The sequence below is a fragment of the Danio rerio genome, chromosome 1, assembly GCF_049306965.1.
Source record: "Danio rerio strain Tuebingen ecotype United States chromosome 1, GRCz12tu, whole genome shotgun sequence".
NCBI classification, from domain to species: Eukaryota; Metazoa; Chordata; class Actinopteri; order Cypriniformes; family Danionidae; genus Danio; species Danio rerio.
The window spans coordinates 6,528,666-6,549,865 of NC_133176.1; the positions used below are offsets into that span (position 1 = coordinate 6,528,666).

Genomic DNA, 21,200 nt, shown 5'->3' on the forward strand with positions numbered 1-21,200 from the left:
AATAATAGAGAAATAGTAAATTATAAAAATAGTAAAGAATATTAAATAAATAGTAAATAATAAAGAAATGATAAAGAAATATTAAATAAAATGTAAATGATAAAGAAATGATAAAGAAATATTAAATAAATATTGCATAATAAAGAAATAGTAAAGAAATATTAAATAAATAGTAAATTATGAATAAATAATAAATATATAGTAAATTATAAATAAATAGTAAGGGTATATTGAATAGTAAAAATTAGTTTGAAAAAAAAAACAAGTTAAAGCAGTTAAGCTGTCAATGGTCAAACAGGAGCAAATGGTATCATCATTTAGATCTTGTGTTTAAGTTAGGCTAAAAGAAATGTCAAATAATTTAAAGCATGTTCTCAAACCTTCTATTGACGTGTTTTCTCTGAGAAACTACAAATTAGTTCACCTGGGGATTCTTGCAAATTGGAGGATTTGTGCATTAAAGATGTGCTTTAAATGAGGACACAGCCTGGCTATGTTGACGGAGATGTGTTTTGCCTTTGCCAGCTTCTCATCACATAAAATATAGAGGAGTGAACTTGTGCTCAGAAGGCGATTGGAATGGAATGCTGTCTGGATTATGTGTGGAAATGTGTGTCAAACAGCATCACTCAGCACTGCCTGTCTGACGAGCAGAGGAATCTTCATGTCATCATGTGTACAGTCTTGAAGCAAACGCTGCTGGAAAATCAAACAGCCTCATAAGATACTGAGCTACACATATGCATCATGGCATGGCAGATACGCTCAAGGGTAATAGTGGTTATGAATAAAGTTTATTCAGTTCCAACAAGAAGGTTTTCGATTTTTCTGGGTGGATGATCCTGATGATCCTGAAGACTGAAGTAATGATGCAAAAAACAGCATTGAGTGAAATAAATAAATGGTATATTAACATATATGTTTAAAGTAAAAAACACTTATTAAAAAATAATTTAATTAAATAAATGAATAAATAAATAAATAAATAAATAAAAATAAATAAATAATAATTATATATATATATATATATATATATATATATATATATATATATATATATATATATATATATATATATATATATGTGTGTGTGTGTGTGTGTGTGTGTGTGTGTGTGTGTGTGTGTGTGTGTGTGTGTGTGTGTGTGTGTGTGTGTGTGTTTATTTATTTATTTATATATTAATTTATTTATACAACAGTTCTGTATGGTTCTTGAATCTGATTGGCTGGCTGGCCGTACAATATTCTGCCAGTAACAGCACTTGTCCAGCCTCTTCACCCTTGTGTATTACTCGGCCTACATACAGCAACAAGCAGAGGAGACACTACAGTTTGACAAATATTGCAGCTGTTGGACAACATAATGTACTTTTGAGGCACTTTTAGTCGAGAATGTAGTTGTTTATGTTGCAACTATGCAGTTTAATTATAAGGATAGTACCTATTTTTAAATATTTATTATATCTGAGAGACAGTGTGTCGTCTGCCATTAGCCTGTCATTGAGCAGAGCAAAGATGGTTGACGTTGACTATCCACATGATTGTTACAGAGACCGCATAATAAGGCCTTAGAGGAGGTAAAATACAGCCTAATTTTAAACTACAGCAGATTAAATTATTATAAAACAGGTAAGTGACTTTCTAAATCGATCTTTTTTGTATGTTGTAGTGCTGTATTTATATCATAGTAATTGTGGTGTGTTGAATGTAATATGGGACTCGTCTTAGTCTTAAAACCAGAGATGGCCATCTGTTTCTGTTGAGCCTCCTGTTTTTCTACTGCAGACTAGTTCAGTAAAAAGAAAGAAAGATGCCCACACGTGTTTACCGTTTTTCCTTATAACAAACACAACAGTAATCTGGTAGTGATTGCGTTGCTTTGGCTTTTTTAGGGTTAACTATTGTGATATCCCGATTGCAACAGAGAAGTATTGGGAAATGTCTCTAGACTGATGGCACTTCATGCCGTTTAGCTTTAAAATCCTAAAATATCAGCAAGATCACCTGCTTTGTCTTCACTTTAGACACTATGCTAAAGAATCATTTAACTATTGGCGTTAAAGTAGTGTTTGTTAAGTAGCAACAGTTTCTGCTGTTCTGACGTCAGCTGTAGATGTAAATGAATGGCGGAAAAAAAGTAGTTCCTCATACAAAAGGATTTTGAGACCCTCCATGTTTGATTTTCTTTTTTATACACACACGACTATGCAGTCAAACTGTTGTATGAAGGCAATATCACACTCGTAGCAGTATATATATATATATATATATATATATATATATATATATATATATATATATATATATATATATATATATATATATATATATATATATATATATATATATATATATATATATACGTATATATAATATATATATATATATATATATATATATACGTATATATATATATTTTATATATATATATATATATATATATATATATATATATATATACGTATATATATATATATATATATATATATATATATATATATATATATATATATATATATATATATATATATATATATTGACATTTACATGTTGCATACTCCACCTCCTCCTACTCCCCTCTCAATCCCTTTTTTGCATCACTATTTATTGTGTACAGATTATGATTTGTACTGTAAGAATTTAGTTACATGTTTGAGTAGTGAGGTGCACTTAATCTAATCACACATGCATATAATGTACATTGTATATGTGTATAGAGACAATAAAAGGCATTTTATTTTATTCTATTCTATTCTATTCTATTCTGCTATTCCAAACTTTCATGAACATGATTAGCAGGATTTGTGTAGGCCTCAGTGAATCAGTCACTGGCAGTTGTATGTATTTTTCTCCAGACATGACACAGCCTTAAGCCTGACAGCGATGTGCAGCAGTAGTTGTTGACTTGAGTCAATATGAGCGACAGAGACCGTCAGCAAGTTCAACTATATGCAGATCCATGATGACTGATGAGAGAGCAGATGGAGAACCTCTTCTGATCCATGAGCTGACAGAACACAAACAGACCTAATGCCATTTGCTTTAGTCCTTATATATGTTCAAATCCATTTATGATGGAAATACTTTTTGGTTACATTAAAAAGTCAATTAATTCATTTGAGAAAGGAATGCTCACTGTAAAAAAATACAGTGTTGTGGGTTTCACACAATTTATTTGTATTGGGACAACATGAAGGGATTATGCTAACTCATTAAACATAAAACAATTAGGTTGTCCCAGAAAACCTCAATAATTGTTAAATGTTTTACAAGAAAATATAATATTAGTCCCTTTACTTTAAAATCATGCGTTTAAATATTCTTTGTAAACATTTGTAAAAATTTACCAATTACATGCTAGCACTTTAGGCGTTTCTGTGTGGAGTTTGCATGTTCTCCCTGTGTTCGCGTGGATTTCCTCCGGGTGCTCCGGTTTCCCCCACAGTCCAAGGACATGCGGTACAGGTGAATTGGGTTGGCCTAATTGTCCTTAGTGTATGAGTGTGAATGTATGTGTGGATGTTTCCCATGGGTTGCGGCTGGAAGGGCACCCGCTGCGTAAAACGTGCTGGATAAGTTTGCGGTTCATTCCGCTGTTGCGACCCCGGATTAATAAAGAGACTGAGTCAAAAAGAAAATGAATAAATGAATGAATGAATGAATGAATGAATGAGTGAGTGAGTGAGTGAGTGAGTGGGTAAGTGAGAGAGTGAGTGAGTGAATGAATGAATGAATGAATGAATGAATGAATGAATGAATGAATGAATGAATGAATGAATTCTATCACTTTATTTGCATATGCAGTCTTGCTTTTAACTTGTACATATGAACTTGTCATATAGTCATTACATAAATGAGTTAATGTATTAACTAACATAACAAACAATGAGCTGTACATGTCTTACACTAATTATTCATCTTTGTTGACCTAATGGGAAAAAAAATCATTCATGCTTAGTACTTGTAACTCACAGTTTATTAACTAATGTTAACAAGCTTAATTGTGGAAGTTAATAATGTATTAGTAAATCTTGAACTATAGTAATAAATGCTGTACAAGTATTGTTAGTTATTAGTTCATGTTAGTAAATACAACAGGTTTGCAAACACGTTTTATACCATTTCAAATATATATTTTTGGTGCATGCTGTATGTAATAAGAGCACATACATTGTTTACCCAGAGTGTTACATGGTCATAATACAACAAGCATTTAGTTTGGGCATCAAGCGTCTTTTGAAGCTGGACATTGCTTGAAATTACCCTTGATGGGTGAACATTAGCCTGTGGGGGAGTGTCTTTTGTCTCTTCGGGTGTGAATTGTTCATGATCATTGTCACTCCTATGCATATAGCTGACCCAAAGCACACTTTACAAAATGTAAATCATTGTAATGTTTTCTTTGAATGAGAGAACAGAATAATTTTCACATAGTTGTGAAGTAAACATACAGTGCATCCAGAAAGTATTCATAGCGCTTCACTTTTTCCAATTTTTTTTTATGTTACAGCCTTATTCCAAAATGGATTAAATTTAATTATTTCCTTAATTATTAAAGGTTAAAGATTCTACGCACAATACCCCATAAAGTCAATGTAAAAAACGATTTTTTGAAATTGTTGAAAATTTATTCAAAATAAAAACCTGTACATCAGTATTCACAGCCTTTGCCGTGAAGCTCTAAACTGAACTCAGATACATTCTGTTTCCACTGATCTTTCTTGAGATGTTTCATCAGCTTTGTTGGAGTTCACCTGTGGTCAGTTCAGTTGATTGGACATGATTTGAAAAGGCAAACACCTGTCTATAAAAGGTCCAGGGTTGGCGGTGCATGTTAAAGCACAAACCAAGGATGAAGACAAAGGAATTGTCTGTAGACCTCCGAGACAGGATTTTCTCAAGGCACAAGGTTGGGGAAGGTTACAGAAAATTTCTTCTGCTCTGAAAGTTCCAATGAGCACAGCGGCCTCCATCATCCGTAAGTGGAAGATGTTTGGAACCACCAGGACTCTTCCTCGAGCTGGCCGGCCATCTAACCTGAGGGACCGGGGGAGAAGGGCCTTTGTCAGGGAAGTTACTCTGTCCAAGCTCCAGCGTTCTTCTGTGGATAGAGGAGAACCTTACAGTAGGACAACCATTTGTGCAGCAATCCACCAATCAGGCCTGCATGGTAGAGTGGCCAGACATAAGCCACTCCCCGCCTGGAATTTTCCAAAAGGCATCTGAAGGACTCTTAGACCATAAGAATCAAAATTCTCTGGTCTGATAAGACAACAACTCTGTAAATGTCCTTGAGATGCCCAGCCAGAGCCCAGATCTAAATCCCATTGAACATCTCTGAGAGATCTGAAAATGGCTGCACACCATCACTTCCCATCCAGCCTAAAAGAGCTTGAGAGGTACTGCAAAGAGGATTTGGAAAATTGCCAAAGACAGGTGTGCCAAGCTTGTGGCGTATTCAAAAAGACTTGAGGCTGTAATTGCTACCAAAGGTGCATCAACAAAGTACTGAGCAAAGGCTGAGAATACTGATGTACATCTGATTTCTCAGGGTTTCTTTTTAAATAAATTTGCAACATATTTAAAAACTTTTTTTCCACACTGTAATTATGGAGTATTGTGTGTAGAATTTTGAGGAAATAAATTAATTTAGACCATTTTGGAATCAGGTTGTAACATAAAAAACAAAATATGTAAAAAGTGAAGAGCTATGAATAATTTCAGAATGCACTGTACTAGCGTACAAGGCTGGTTACGCAAAAGTCTTATTCAGGCCCATTCAGTGTGTGTTTTTTTCTTTTGCAAAACCTTCTAACCATGCATATTTTTTTATTTTTTTCTAAAAAACGCAATCATGTACATCAATATTTCTCACATATTATTGTAGCACAGTTTGTGCTGAATACAAAAAAACACACATGTTGGCCAATACTATGTAGGCAGAAATGTCAGGGCATGTCAAAACATCTAAGGAGCCACAAGATCACCTCAGACCCCAGAGGGTTAACTAATGAAACCTTATTGTAAAGTGTAAATGTTGGGTTGCCGTATTAGCATTAATGCTATTTAATGAGCAGTTAAACAGATGTAGTAAACCCATGTTTGCCTTTTTTTGTTGTTGTTTGTACTGTGTGTTGCTTTATCGATAATCTTTTTTTTTCATTCACATTCTGTAAGTGGTCCATTAACCCTGCTGCACCCAATAGCTGAATACAGCAATTAGGTTGACGACTACACGCGAGAACATCGGGAAACCTCCAGTGATTTAATGGCTGTCGGCCCTTTGGAAGGTATATGCCTATGTGGACAAATTTCAAAATCTTTACAACATCATCTGTGGGCAAACGCAGTTGTCTCGAAAGTGAATTAAAATGAGCTGTGAAATGTGTCGAACAGCAGTTTAGTCTTTTAGGAGGGAGTCACGATAAGAGTCAGACTGCTATATTGCTTGTAAATGCTTATTTCATTCCAAAATGCATACAGCAAGAGGAAAACCGCACTTTCCTCATAAATCAAAAGGCAGTGGGAAACCAGAGCACCCAGAGGAAACCCACACGAACACTAGGAGAACAAGCCCACTGGTTCAGTCGAGACTCAAACCAGCAACCCTACTTGCAGCGAGACGATAGTGCTAACCGCTGAGCCACCATGCCAGGGGCGCCGCGGGCTGGTACGGGCTCTTTGACAACATTCTGGTGGGGGCAGTCACGGACAAAAGTGAAGAGCAGGAGGAGGAGGCGTTAATCACATATGAAAGTGAAGACTGCGTGGGGTGCGGGACGGGGGGTGTAGGGGGGTGTCCGGTATGGTGCTGCAGATGAAATCATGGGGGGGTTGATGTGGTGGAGGGGTACAGAAGTTATTTTGGGGCTCCATAGTATGGCAGTCTGTTATCAGGATGGTTCAAGAGGTGAAACATTTCCAAGAATCTCTTCTGGAGAACTATACAGAGGTTAGTTGGGTCTGAAAGTCTTTCAAATACAGCCTGTAATCTCCTACATCATCACAAATAGTTTGAAAGGTTTTTAGGAAGACAAAAGAATCATCCAAAAATAAGCTCTTGATTTATTTATTTTTTCTTTGGTAAGATTTTAAGCAAAGGATCAAAAGGTTAAACAATAAAAGCAATTTTACTCATGTTTACCGAAGGTGTCAGTATTAGAGGAGGGCACTGTATCATCACCCTGTCAAACAATCGCAGCTGATTTGAGGCTGATGTCAGGCTTATGGAAGAGCAGTAATTATTCATCAGTGTTATCTTTGACTCATCCAGGTTCAATGCGGGGCTCCAGAGTTCCCTCTGCAAGACTCTAATTGCAATATAGAGGTAATGACAAAATGACTGTAATGAGCGTCTGATTATCTTTCAATTTAAGACATTCATTTGAATAATTGAGGTACAAACTTCATTGTTTGAGTCTCATGCAGGGAATTCCTTCAGTATTTGAAGACACATCGGGTTTGTTTAAGGTGGTACTACCGCATAGAAATAAAATACAATCAATACACATTGGTAATCAGTATCTCTAACTTATGTAGTTTTTAAACAAATGTGCTAAATATTGTATTCAATATAACAAATCATCTATTAAATGATAATATCACAAAAATAAACTCAGCGGCCACTTTATTGGGTACACCTGTCGAACTGCTTGTTAACACAAATGTTTAATCAGTCAATCACATGGCAGCAACTCAATGCATTTAGGCATGTGGACATGATCAAGACGATCTGCTGCAGTTCAAACCGAGAATCAGAATGGGGCAAAAAGGGATTTAAGTGACTTTGAATGAGGCATGGTTGCTGGTGCCAAACGTGCTGCTCTGAGTATTTCAGAAACTGCTACTGATATTTTCACGCACAAAAATCTCTAGGGTTTACAGAGAATGGTCTGTAAAAGAGAAAATATCCAGTGAGCGGCAGTTCTGTGGGCACAAATGCCTCGTTGATGCCAGTGGTCAGAGGAGAATGGCCAGACTGAGGATATATTCTTGGCACACTTTGGACCCATTAGTACCAATTGAGCATTGTTTTGACGCCACAGCCTACCTGAGTATTGTTGCTGACCATGTCCATCCCTTTATGACCACAGTGTACCCATCTTCTAATGGCTACTTCCAGCAAGATAACGCCATGTCATGTCATGAAGCAGGAATCATCTCAGGCTGGTTTCTTGAACATGACAATGAGTTCACTGTACTCAAGTGGCCTCCGCATTCACCAGAACTCAATCAAATAGAGCACATTTGGGATGTGGTGAAATGGGAGATTTACATCATGGATGTGCAGCCGACAAATCTGCAGCAACTGCGTGATGCTATCTATTAACTATTAAGGCAGCTCTGAGGGCAAAATGGGTCCAACCCGGTACTAGTAAGGTGTACCTATTAAAGTGACCGGTGAGAGTATATCAGGTCATGCAGTTTTATCATTGCAGTTGTTCTTGTTGTTTGTTGTATTTTTGTTATTATTATTATTATTATTAGTAGTAGTAGTAGTAGTAGTAGTAATATTACTGAAATTATAAATAGAATTTATTTATATTCAATTTTTATTGATGATGGTGGTGATGTATTTATGATTCAGCATATGCTTACAATTTGTTCTTATTTTAATTATTAATTAATTTAATTGATTTATTATTTAAAATTCAAACAATGTTAATAATTCAGGAAAAAAAGGTGCTTATATTTTTAAATATTGCATAAAAGAAATGCAGAACTGACAAAAATGCCAATTTTTAATTTTTTTTTTCAGGGTATTTCATGGTCCAAAAATATTTATATTCATAGAAATCCAAGTTCCAGAAGTCAATATTGACAGATCGCAGCATTCCTAGAATCATTCTCATCGGCACCAGCTTCTCTCCACTCCGAAATCCCCGTACCTTTATAAATTATGACTGGCTAAAAGATTTAGCTGGAGAGTTTGTTCACATGAAAGAAGATTGCCTTCAGACCAGGCTCTACCCGTGGGGCCAACTAGCAGGCAGGGAACAGTGTGTGTAGTGGACCAAAACAACTAAATGACTTGTTGTTCTGCCAGCGCACATCAAAAAGTGGGTGCATTAACTCCAAATTGGACAGTTCAGACAGGTTATACACTTCTATTTCTCCTTTGTCTCCATTCGATTTTTCAGTGGCAAAAGTAATGTGCGACGCCGAAGTGCAGAAACAGCTGTTCTATCAAAGATATGGATGACCAAAGCGAGGGCCCATAATGGTGATGTACTTTATGGCCGCAATGAGAGACCAGAGTGCAAAACAAATGTGGACAGAGAGATCACTGTTGTCTAAATTGGCTCGGTGGGCACTGTTTGTACAAAACATCCAGCCAGTGCTAAAGACGGCAGCGCTGAGACATTTATAACCCCCGCTCTTAACAAGAACTGCCGGCACATAATGGATCACAGATAACGTAAAAATGCTAATGAACCAATTAGACTGCATATTTCGCTGGTAATTACGCTCTCCGCTGATGAGATCCACTCTTATTAATTAATTAAGCACCCTTCGTTTGAGAATATATCGACATTTTTGGTCATTTGCAACCGTTTGCATAGTGTGAGGAAGACGTTTGTATTTATCACTGGATAGAGTTTGTAATATGTTATTTTGCATGCAGCACATCCGTTATGCTTATATTCGCAAATAGCAGCTGACGTTGTCTACACTCGTTGTTGATCAACACTGTGATGTGCAAATGGGAACTGAATGAAGCGATTAGTTGACTATTTAAGTGAGTGAATCAGAAACATTTCCATTCAATAAATGTGCAAATAAAATATGATGCACAAACTTATTGATGATTCCTACTTGTCTTTCTCGTGATAAATAGTGGGCAAAATCTGATATGTAGCGGGGAAAAAAAGAAGAAAGAATTCATCAGACGCTGGATTCGAGCCGAGTTTATGCTCGAACGTGTCAGTACATGATCACATGCTTCTTATGAGGTGCGCCACTGAGACTGCTAAGAGTATTGCAACAGTTTACAGATATAAACCACACTATTTCTTTTTTAAATGCACTCAGTGCGATGTTCAGACCCAACTGTGTTAACCGTATCAGCTAAACTCTCCCACTCTATTTTTTTCTTTTGTTGTTAATTCCGGAGAACAAACTTGCAAATAACACCGCTTTTCTCCGTTCTACCTCCGAAAGCAGCACCTCCAATTCACATTCTGTTCAAAGTTTCTCTTTTTGTTTGATTTTGCCGTTGCTTTTTCGTTGGGTTTTGCCATTAGCATAGTCATTAGCATATTCATACGGGGGAGGAGGCAGGGAGGGGTTTTGCGCTCGTGCATGTTGCGCTCAGTTTCACGTTCATTCGGATGTACAAAAGAATATGCGTGAGATTCGGCGTACGCAGTGTTTCATACATCTGAAATTTTTTCTGCGTACGCACATTTACAGCTTTGTGCGTACGCAATGTTTTAGTAAGATTTCCACGCAAGTCTTCGTACATGAGGCCCCAGGTCCTGATGTGTGTTTACTATGCTGATGTTCTTTTGCAGACGTCAGCCTGAGAAATAATGCCATGAGGCTGAAAAGTGGATGTTTTTGATTCACATGTTTAGAGTGAGAACAAACTGACCAAAGAGAAGGAAACATCATACACTCGGATAAAGGGTGTATTCTCTTTCTAAATGTTCCTTTTTCTCTTCAACTCAGCCTTTTATACACACACACACACACACACACACACACACAAACACACACACACACACACACACACACACACACACACTTCTGTGATTTGATGTTCTTTGTACTGCAAAGAAAAGACGAGTAGGCCTATGCTGGGTATTACAGAGCTCACTAGATAAATCTTATAGTACAGACAGAAAAACGGGACATAATTTTCTCTCTCAAAGACAGGAATTCTTCGCTGAACAGGGAAAAGTTGCTGGTAAACTTGCTTACTCTTTGCAGTTTCTTAGTTTTTTTTTTGCTATGATCAGTTGTTCTTGGACAGATGCTTGTTTGGCTTTGCATCAGACTCTTTATCTCTTACAGCCACTGAACAGCACTTTTGCAGATCCGTCACTGTACCTGCCGGGAATGATGCAGACACACATGGATGTTTGACTCTGTGGAGGATGATCGTATCTATGGCAACTTAATCCTCAACAAATGAAGGAAATTAAGCCTGTTGAAGAGCTGCATTGAACATCAGGATGATGTGACCTGTTACTCAAATCAGGCAATTTCGCAGAAAAGAAAAAACTGAATGGGAACAGGAACAAGAGTTCTGTTTACGGCCTTGAAATGCAAAGAACACAATTTCCATCTGAGAACAAATAAACTCATTTTCTCATATTATCCATTGCAGCATCAGCTCTTTTTCCTTCACAATAGCCCCTTTCACACAGTGATACTGGTAAATATCCAGAAAACAAACGATCTGGAATAACTTTTCCGGTAAACTCAAAAAAGCACTGTTCACACAGGCAAAGTGTTCAGGATCTTTTCAGGAAAAGACCATTCACACATCCATTCCAAAATACCGGTAAATTCTGATATCATTAACCAGAACTGACTTCTAAACGGCTGTGATTGTATTTGTAAACACATGACTACATTAAAAACTCTGTGGATGGATAAGTATTGTGAACAACTTCGATGAAAACATATGGAGGAACACTTTCGCCAGGGACTGGACTGGCCATCTGGCAATTCTGGCAAATGCCAGAAGGGCCGGACCATTTGTTAAATCTGGGCCGTTCAGTTTTTAAAATTTCTTTTATATGTATTGTTTTTACATGCAGGCAGATTTATCTCTGGCAAGAATATGAATATATAATAATAATAAAATTAATAATAATAATAATAAAATTAATAATAATAATAATAAATGTTTAGCATTTGGCCAAACCCGCTGCGGCTGGCTGATTTTGAGATGGGCCAACCTAAGCCTAGCCAATCAGCGGTTACGCTGGTGGCGTTTTGAGGAAGGAGGGGGCTTTGGGGGCTTAAGCCCCTGATGTATTGTCAAAAGCCCCTGATCTTTTGGAATATGTTGCACTTAAATAAAATAGGTCATAGAACATTTAATTTGTTATCGGAGTCCCTAAATTTTTCACATACATCACGCGCTCTACTTAACGCAGCATCTGTGTCATGTAATTAAATAGTCAGCTATTCAGCATTACCTGTTTCTACTGGTAAGTGGGAGTGGCATTGTTGTCACATGGTGTTAAAAAAATCCTGTCATCATGATTCTTCATTATTTTGAGGAGCTGATGCTGATGAGGTAATAATACGACTGTTTTGCGAAACTGAATAGTTCTAACTACTGATGAAGCTTGATATTTGTTTTCACAGTATAAAATGTGTGTAGTTTTGGTGAAATAAAATAACTAATTGATCAAATGTGCATCATATCAATGTCAATATATGTGAATTAGTCATAAAAACTGTCAAAAAAAATTGTACTAGCTTTCTATATACATATTTATCTAGATATACATATTTATCTAGATTTGATATAGCCAGGCACATCTGTTTCTGTAATAGTTAAATCACAGTGAGTTAATGCATCTAGCTTATTATTTTATAGCTTCTATTATAACATGCTAAGTCGATTTATAATTCGGTGCTAACTGATGTTATAATATCACTCCCAGGCTGGTTTCCAGCCATTTCCAGCCTGGCCTTAGCTGATCAGGCTGGAAGAAGGCTGGAAACCAGTCTGGAAATGGCCAAAACCCCATCTAAAACCAGGCTGGTCAATCAGCTAAAACCAGCTAACCAGCCTAGGCTGGTTTAAGCTGTTTTTTTTTTCCGGAGCGAGGGATATCTTTTATAGCTACATTACAGAGTATAAGATAATATATTAAAAAGTTTATTAAGGACATATTAAATACAACAGCACAACATTTCTCTACTGATTTAGATTAAATCAGTAAGTGGCACTTCTATGCAAAGCTGAGTGTTCGTGAATACTAATACCAATTACAGAAAAAAATCTACCGGGTAGCCTTGCAGTCTTGTAATTAGGCTAATCAAAACCAGCAACTTCCCCACACACAAGGAGAATTTCATTCATAATGGGAGAAAACCTCCGATGTTAAGGTGTGACTTGACAAAAGTATGCAAAAGTTAGGAGTGTGAACAGCAGTTTTGGTTCCCATAGCAACTAAATATCTGCAAATAGCAGGGACTTGTAGAATATAGAAGTGACTAAACTAAAATTAATACAAAACTTCTGTTCTGTTGTTGACAATCATTTTTGGATCACTTTATTAGTCTTGAAGTGCTCTTTTTGAGTTTATTTATTTATTTATTTATTTATTTATTTATTTATTTATTTATTTATTTATTTATTTATTAACAGAGCGATCTATATTTGGCAAAACCAAACAACTATAAAAAGTGAAATTGTGAGTCAACAGTCACAGCTAGATAGATAGATAGATAGATAGATAGATAGATAGATAGATAGATAGATAGATAGATAGATAGATAGATAGATAGATAGATAGATAGATAGATATAGATAGATAGATAGATAGATAGATAGATAGATAGATAGATAGATAGATAGATAGATAGATAGATAGATAGATGGATGGATGGATGGATGGATGGATAGACAAATGGATGCATGGGTGGATGGATGAATGAATAGATGGATGGATGGATGGATGGATGGATGGATGGATGGATGGATGGATGTATGGATGGATGTTGATGGATGGATGGATGGATGGATGGATGGATAGATGGATGGATGGATGAAGGCATGAATGGGTGGACAAGTGAATGGATTGATGGATGGATGGATGTGGATGGATGGATGGATGGTTGGATGGATAGCTGAAGGCTTGAATGGAAGGACAAGTGAATGGATTGATGGATGGATGGATGGATGGATGGATGGATGGAAAAATGAATGCATGGGTGGATGGATGAATGAATAGAAGGATGGATGGATGGATGGATGGATGGATGGATGGATGGATGGATGGATGGATGGATGGATGGATGGATGGATGGAGGCATGGATGGAAAAATGGATGGATGGATGGATAGATGGATAAATGGATGGATGGATGGATGGACAAATGGATGGATGAATGCATGGATAGACAAATGGATGCATGGGTGGATGGATGATTGAATGGATGGATGTATGGATGGATGGGTGGATGGACAAATGAATGCATGGGCAAATGAATGCATGGGTGGATGTATGGATGGACAAATGGATGAATGGATGGATGGATAAATAGATGGACAGATAAACAGAACACATTCTGGTACAGGAATAGTCTTATATCATTTTACAGCTTTTATTTAATCCTGTTTATTTAAGTTCCTGACTAAAAATATGACAAGGACAGAATAGTACAATCTTTGCATAAAAGGCATCAGAGCATTTCTAAGACTGCCATGACCTTCATATAGCAAAACCATGAGAGAAAAAAAGTTCATTCTAATAAAACTCACTCTGACACAAAATCTCCTGTAGTTGTAATTCTCCATAAAGACTCTCCATCATCTCTTCTTTCCCTTGTATCACTGGATGGACTCCAAATGTCCCTCATTGACAGCTATAGTGAGGCTTTTGGCTGCTTCAACATTAAACGCTGAGGGGTTCCTTTGGCTTCTGCGGTGAAACACTCTAGTTTGACGCCTTGGGGAGTGAAAACACTGATCTCATCTCGTTCCTGCTCACTTTCTGCTTCCCTCCGTGAGCTCTCCAGCTTTCTCTAGCCAGCTCGGCATGATACAAACTACCAATCATTTTTAGTGATCCAACTCGGACACCTCCGGCCGGCTGCGTTACAAGCGTCACACATGCCTCCCTTTTAGTCTCCATGCACAATCAATTGTTCTCGATTAGGGGCCGCTGGAGTGGATAATGAATTAAATCAAATTGGATTCTGCATATCTTGTTGATTCTAGAGGAGCATTCAATCTCAGCTTGAGATGTTTAAGGATGCCTGCTGAAGAAATCCAGGGCAAAAAAAGCTTCTTAGCGAATTCTTTTTGGCGAAGATGAATATCGTCTTGAAGATTGTGGTGAAGTAAAAAGCTGACGGCTTGCTCACTGTAGTGCCATATGGCAAAGCTTCGCCTGAGTGAACTCGGCCGTCCCGTCTCCAGAGAACAGTCGAGTGCAGTCTGTCTAGCCATGGGCCTCCGGAATATGGGAAAAAAGGGGAAATGTGGGTGATCCGGCAAATTGATTCATTAGCAAAGAAAATGAGTGTAGAGAACAAACAGAACGCATCCTGGGTTGTGCGACCACAATGATAAAAAAAACACATTTTTAGGGCAAAATACATTTATAAAGATTATTTTCTGTCCTTTTATTTGCTTAAATATAATATTTATTTAATATTTAGTTCAATATTTTAGTTCTTTCTTGACAACTTGACATTTTTTTGGGCTATGAAAAAAACATTTTAAAAGAAAACTATCTTTGATTTACATACAATTTATATTCAATTCAGGATAATTTGACAAAACTAATACAAATACCACTAAATTAATTTTAGCTCTGTCGTGATAACTTTCAGAGAGATTTATGATAGCGGTACATGGTATGGTAATGAATATGTAAATGACAACGTTGATGTGTTTAGTCTTGGGAGTAGAAATGCTGTCTGAGAATATGACACACTGCCGCTGCAAACATAACATACATGTAGCTCCCATAGCAGATCTATACAGGTGGAGCTAAGGTAGAAGGGGGCTCAGATTATAAGCCTTTGTGCCCAATAGTTTCATGACACTTTGTATTTAATAGATAGATAGATAGATAGATAGATAGATAGATAGATAGATAGATAGATAGATAGATAGATAGATAGATAGATAGATGGACAAACAGATAGACAGGTTGATAAATGGACGGATGGACGGACGGACGGGCGGACATACGGACGGACGGACAGACGGACGGACGGACGGACGGACGGACGGACGGACGGACGGACGGACGGACGGACGGACGGACGGACGGACGGACGGACGGACGGACGGACAGACAGACAGACAGACAGACAGACAGACAGACAGATAGATAGATAGATAGATAGATAGATAGATAGATAGATAGATAGATAGATAGATAGATAGATAGATAGATGGACAAACAGATAGACAGGTAGATAAACGGACGGACGGACGGACGGACGGACGGACGGACGGACGGACAGACAGACAGACAGACAGACAGACAGACAGACAGACAGATAGATAGATAGATAGATAGATAGATAGATAGATAGATAGATAGATAGATAGATAGATAGATAGATAGATAGATAGATAGATAGATGGACAAACAGATAGACAGGTAGATAAACGGACGGACGGACGGACGGACGGACGGACGGACGGACGGACGGACGGACGGACGGACGGACGGACAGACAGACAGACAGACAGACAGACAGACAGACAGACAGACAGACAGACAGACAGACAGACAGACAGACAGATAGATAGATAGATAGATAGATAGATAGATAGATAGATAGATAGATAGATAGATGGACAAACAGATAGACAGGTAGATAAACGGACGGACGGACGGACGGACAGACAGACAGACAGACAGACAGACAGACAGACAGACAGACAGACAGACAGATAGATAGATAGATAGATAGATAGATAGATAGATAGATAGATAGATAGATAGATAGATAGATAGATAGATAGATAGATAGATAGATGGACAAACAGATAGACAGGTAGATAAATGGACGGATGGACGGACGGACGGGCGGACGGACGGACGGACGGACGGACGGACGGACGGACGGACGGACGGACAGACAGACAGACAGACAGACAGACAGACAGACAGACAGACAGACAGACAGACAGACAGACAGACAGATAGATAGATAGATAGATAGATAGATAGATAGATAGATAGATAGATAGATAGATAGATAGATGAACAAACAGATAGACAGGGAGATAAATGGACGGACGGACGGACGGACGGACGGACGGACAGACGGACGGACGGACGGACGGACGGACGGACGGACGGACGGACAGACAGACAGACAGACAGACAGACAGACAGATAGATAGATAGATAGATAGATAGATGGACAAACAGATAGACAGGTAGATAAATGGACGGACGGACGGACGGACGGACGGACGGACGGACAGACAGACAGACAGACAGACAAACAGATAGACAGGTAGATAAATGGACGGACGGACGGACAGACAGACAGACAGACAGACAGACAGACAGACAGACAGACAGACAGACAGACAGACAGACAGACAGACAGACAGATAGATAGATAGATAGATAGATAGATAGATAGATAGATAGATAGATAGATAGATATAAACCGCGTTTATAGCTACTAGCATGTTTGAAGCATGTTTCACAGTAAATTGAAGCATGTTTCAATATGAAACATATTGTTTGTATGTGTAACATGCTATATTTTAGCCCATTGTTAGCGTACTCTAGCATGTTACTAGCATGTTAACAGAAGTCTAGAATAAATTAAACAACAGTTTGAAAGACTGAAATAGTATTTTAAACATGCTAATAATTCATATTATTATGATGAAAAATGTAAATAAAGCAATTTTATTTCATTATTATTATTCAGTTAGTCAGCTAGTTAGATGTAGAGTGTCTGGACATCTATATTAATATCAATGTATGTTTGTTTCCCCTCTATAGGTTGCTTCAAGTATGAATACATGTTTTTTTTGTTAGTTAGTTGTGAAGTGTCTAGACATCTATATTAATTTCAAATAAGGATTTTTCTCCCCTCTACCCGCTGCTTTGAAGATTAATACATGTTTTCCTCTCAAGTGAACAGCTAAAATATGTTATAGAAATGTTTTCTCTTTTAGTGCAGCACTCTTTGTAATCGTGTGTAAGCGAGTTTATGGGCTGCTGGACCAAACTGGCAAGAATGAGGCTGAGAAGGATTTGTGATGCCTTTTTGGCTCTGAAAACCCAGGCTTAGGAGGGATTTTGAAGGTCTTCATGGACCAGTAACAGAGCGGAAGGTCCACTCAGTCCTGAATGCGATAAACAGAACAAACAGCACTTTTAGCTGTGCTGAATTTCTTGCTCTTTTTTTTTCCTTTTTTGCCATGATGACAGTAAATAATATTTGACTAGATATTTTTCAAGATACAAGTATTGAGCTTAAAGTGACATTTGAAGGCTTTAAGTGTCACAATCTGCTGTAACACGTGGGAGTGACACAAACAACTGAGGTAGGATCCAAAATGCAGATTTATTCGTAGTCTGGCAAGCAATGGTCAACACAAGTGCAAATGGGTATGTGAAGGCAGTCCAGAATCGTAATCAGTAACAGGCGAAAGGTCAAAAGGCAGGCGGCAGACAAAGACAAGGAGACTAACAAGACTCCAAGGTCGGTATACAGGATAGTGTAGATAGAATAGGGGAGTGTGTGTGGCTTAAATGTGTGGCTGAGTGCGTGCAATCAGTCTCTGACAATCCTCAGGTGGTGCGAGTAATCAGTCTAGATGAGGAAGCATGTGTGAGTGTGACCAGAGTGCATGTATGAAAATGTAGTCCAGAAATGGCGGAATTGTTGTCCTTGAGTTATTGTGAGTGAGATCCAGCAATCTATGGAGTTATGATCGCTGGAGATTGTGACATTAAGGATAACTAGATAAGTTAGTGTAATTAGGAAAATCATTGTATAACGATGGTTTTTCTGTAAACTATCGAAAAAAAAAATGCTAAAGGGAGTTGATAACATTGACCTTAAAATGGTTTTAAAAAATGAAAAGCTGCTTTTATTGCTTTTATTGTAGCCGAAATAAAACAAATAAGACATTTTTCAGAAGAAAAAAATTAGAAGGAAATACTGTGAAAATTCCCTTGCCCTGTTTAAAGGGTCACGAAACACTAAAACACATTTTTTGAGCTGTTGACAGTCGTATATGTGTCCCACACTGCTAAAAACACTATTAGGACACCTATATTTCACTAAAAAGTGTAAATTGGTTGTTTTTGCGTTATTTCAAGCAAATTCGTACTTCCTGTTTGAAACGAATTTTTGAAGCTGCGTCACGGTCATGACATAATAGCGTTGTATTCCAGCGTGCAGACTGGGCGTCTGTGCCAGAGTGAGTCTTATTACGTCTTACAGTGTGTTGCATTAATGCATGAGTAAGGCTTGGTTCAAACCAATCAGCGCGCTCTATTGTGCAACTTAACATTAATATTCATTACTGTCAGAGTGTAGATGGCAAAGACGCCACGTTGTGTTGGCAAAACAAGCGTGAAGTGTTGCTTTTATAGTTTGCTGCAGTTAAGTTTCGTTTTCATTTTCTCTCTGTGAGAGCTCAGACTCACGCGTGGATTAACAGTGTACGCGACGCTCGACAACAATAACTTACGTGTCTAAGGAGGATTATTGTTTACCTGAGAGCTGTTCTCATCTGCAAACGCTGAGATCCAGATTCGCTTTAGTCTCCTCTAAATAAAGACGCGGCTCTAGTTGCTGGTGATTGTCCTGTCTCTACAGATTTGGTAAGTGAGCGACCAGTGCTCTGTTTATTCAGTTCGTATTTTATTCGTATCAAACAAACTATTGCACCGAGTGTGCAAAAACAGTTACAACCAAACTATAACCTCGTGTTGGATTTTGTGACCGGAATAACACACGGCTTTCTGACGCTACCTGCCGTGTTTATCTAAGTTTCCGGGAAATGCTGAGTTTTTTTTTCTCTCATTCGCCGTGCGGTATCAAACATTGCATGAAAAATACACGCTTAGAGCAGCGCCTCTAATCAAATATCACGTTTGTCGGGAGGGGCATGAATGAATTCCCTGAATGAAAGAGCCAAACTGCAGTTAAAGTTCACCATTTAATAATTTGGCAAATAATTCGACTACAGATGTCCATGTAAACACAGTCACATTGTCCACTGTGGTTGTGTGTTTTGACTCTGAAATTCAGCGCGCCCAAATAGACACTCCCACACCAAGCCTCTTTTGTTCCTCCGACACTTCCCCCTAAACAGAGCTGGACACGCCCACTTTTCTGACTTTTTCCAAAGTAGAGGTGTGAAAACACCCTGCTGAAACGAGGGGGTTTCATGGCCCTTTAACATCATTTGAAAAATATTTGAAAATAAAAAAAAATAAAATTCACAGGAGGGCGAATAATTTTGACTTCAACTGCATGTCTGCATTATTGGGTGAGAATTGCTGGGGACTCGAAGGTAGAAGACTTTGTTGACAAATGAAGAAAAATAACACCCAGAGCAACATCAAAATAAGTGTTTTGTTTTTGGTAATCCAGTCTGGCCCTCCGTCGCTCTTCTCATTGATTGTCATCAGAGTGGATGGGGATTGTGAGACAGGCTATCATTTTTGCTCCTGCTAATTAGTTTTTTCCTGGATTTTGTGTTGTCAAGAGAAAGCTGCATTTCATCATTCGGTTTATTCACTGTCACAGTTCAGTCTCTGGAAACCTGTAAAAAAAATAGTTGTCGTTGTTGTAGACCGTGGGGAGAAATTAATGTTTAACAGTGTCACACATTTTGCTTCCAACCTGCAAATTACCTTCAAATTACCTGTAAATTACCTGCAAATTAGAATAACCTAATGAATTAAAAAAGTTATTTACTTTCTTTTACATAATAAAATATACCCTCCAAAAATACTCTGCTGTTTTTATTTAAAATTAGGTAAAACAAGCACAATTCTTGCACTCAAAAAACACTTTTGCTGCTTGTTTAATTTATTTATTTAACATGAACTGAATCAACACAATTCTCGAGGTTTTTTTTAAACAACTTAAATGTTTTATGTGCAATCCACTTAATTTATATATATATATATATATATATATATATATATATATATATATATATATATATATATATATATAATGTTTGTTTTATTTATTTATTTATTTATATTCTAATATATTATTCATTTGTCTTTATTTTTATGTTTATCAGTTTATTTATTTTTTTCATTTATCTAGATATGTATATATTTATTTTATTTACTATTCATTTATCTGTTTATTTATTTATTCATATATATATATATATATATATATATATATATATATATATATATATATATATATACATATATATATATATATATTTGTGTGTGTGTGTGTGTGTGTGTGTGTATATGTATGTGTGTGTGTGTGTGTGTGTATGTATATATATATATATATATATATATATATATA

General features: G+C 37.3%; 1 protein-coding gene across 1 annotated transcript in view; it reads right to left on the reverse strand.

Moving 5' to 3' along the window:
- Positions 1–10,957: 10,957 nt before the first annotated feature.
- Positions 10,958–21,200, reverse strand: part of LOC141384377 (uncharacterized) — a 37,873-nt gene continuing 27,630 nt past the window's right edge. Inside the window, exons 3-4 of the mRNA XM_073949324.1 lie at positions 16,140–20,463; positions 10,958–11,052 (exon numbers count right to left, since the gene is read on the reverse strand). Of these exons, the coding sequence (XP_073805425.1) occupies positions 10,958–11,052; positions 16,140–17,391 (1,347 nt within the window). The 5' untranslated portion in view covers positions 17,392–20,463. The remainder of the gene's footprint in view (positions 11,053–16,139; positions 20,464–21,200) is intronic.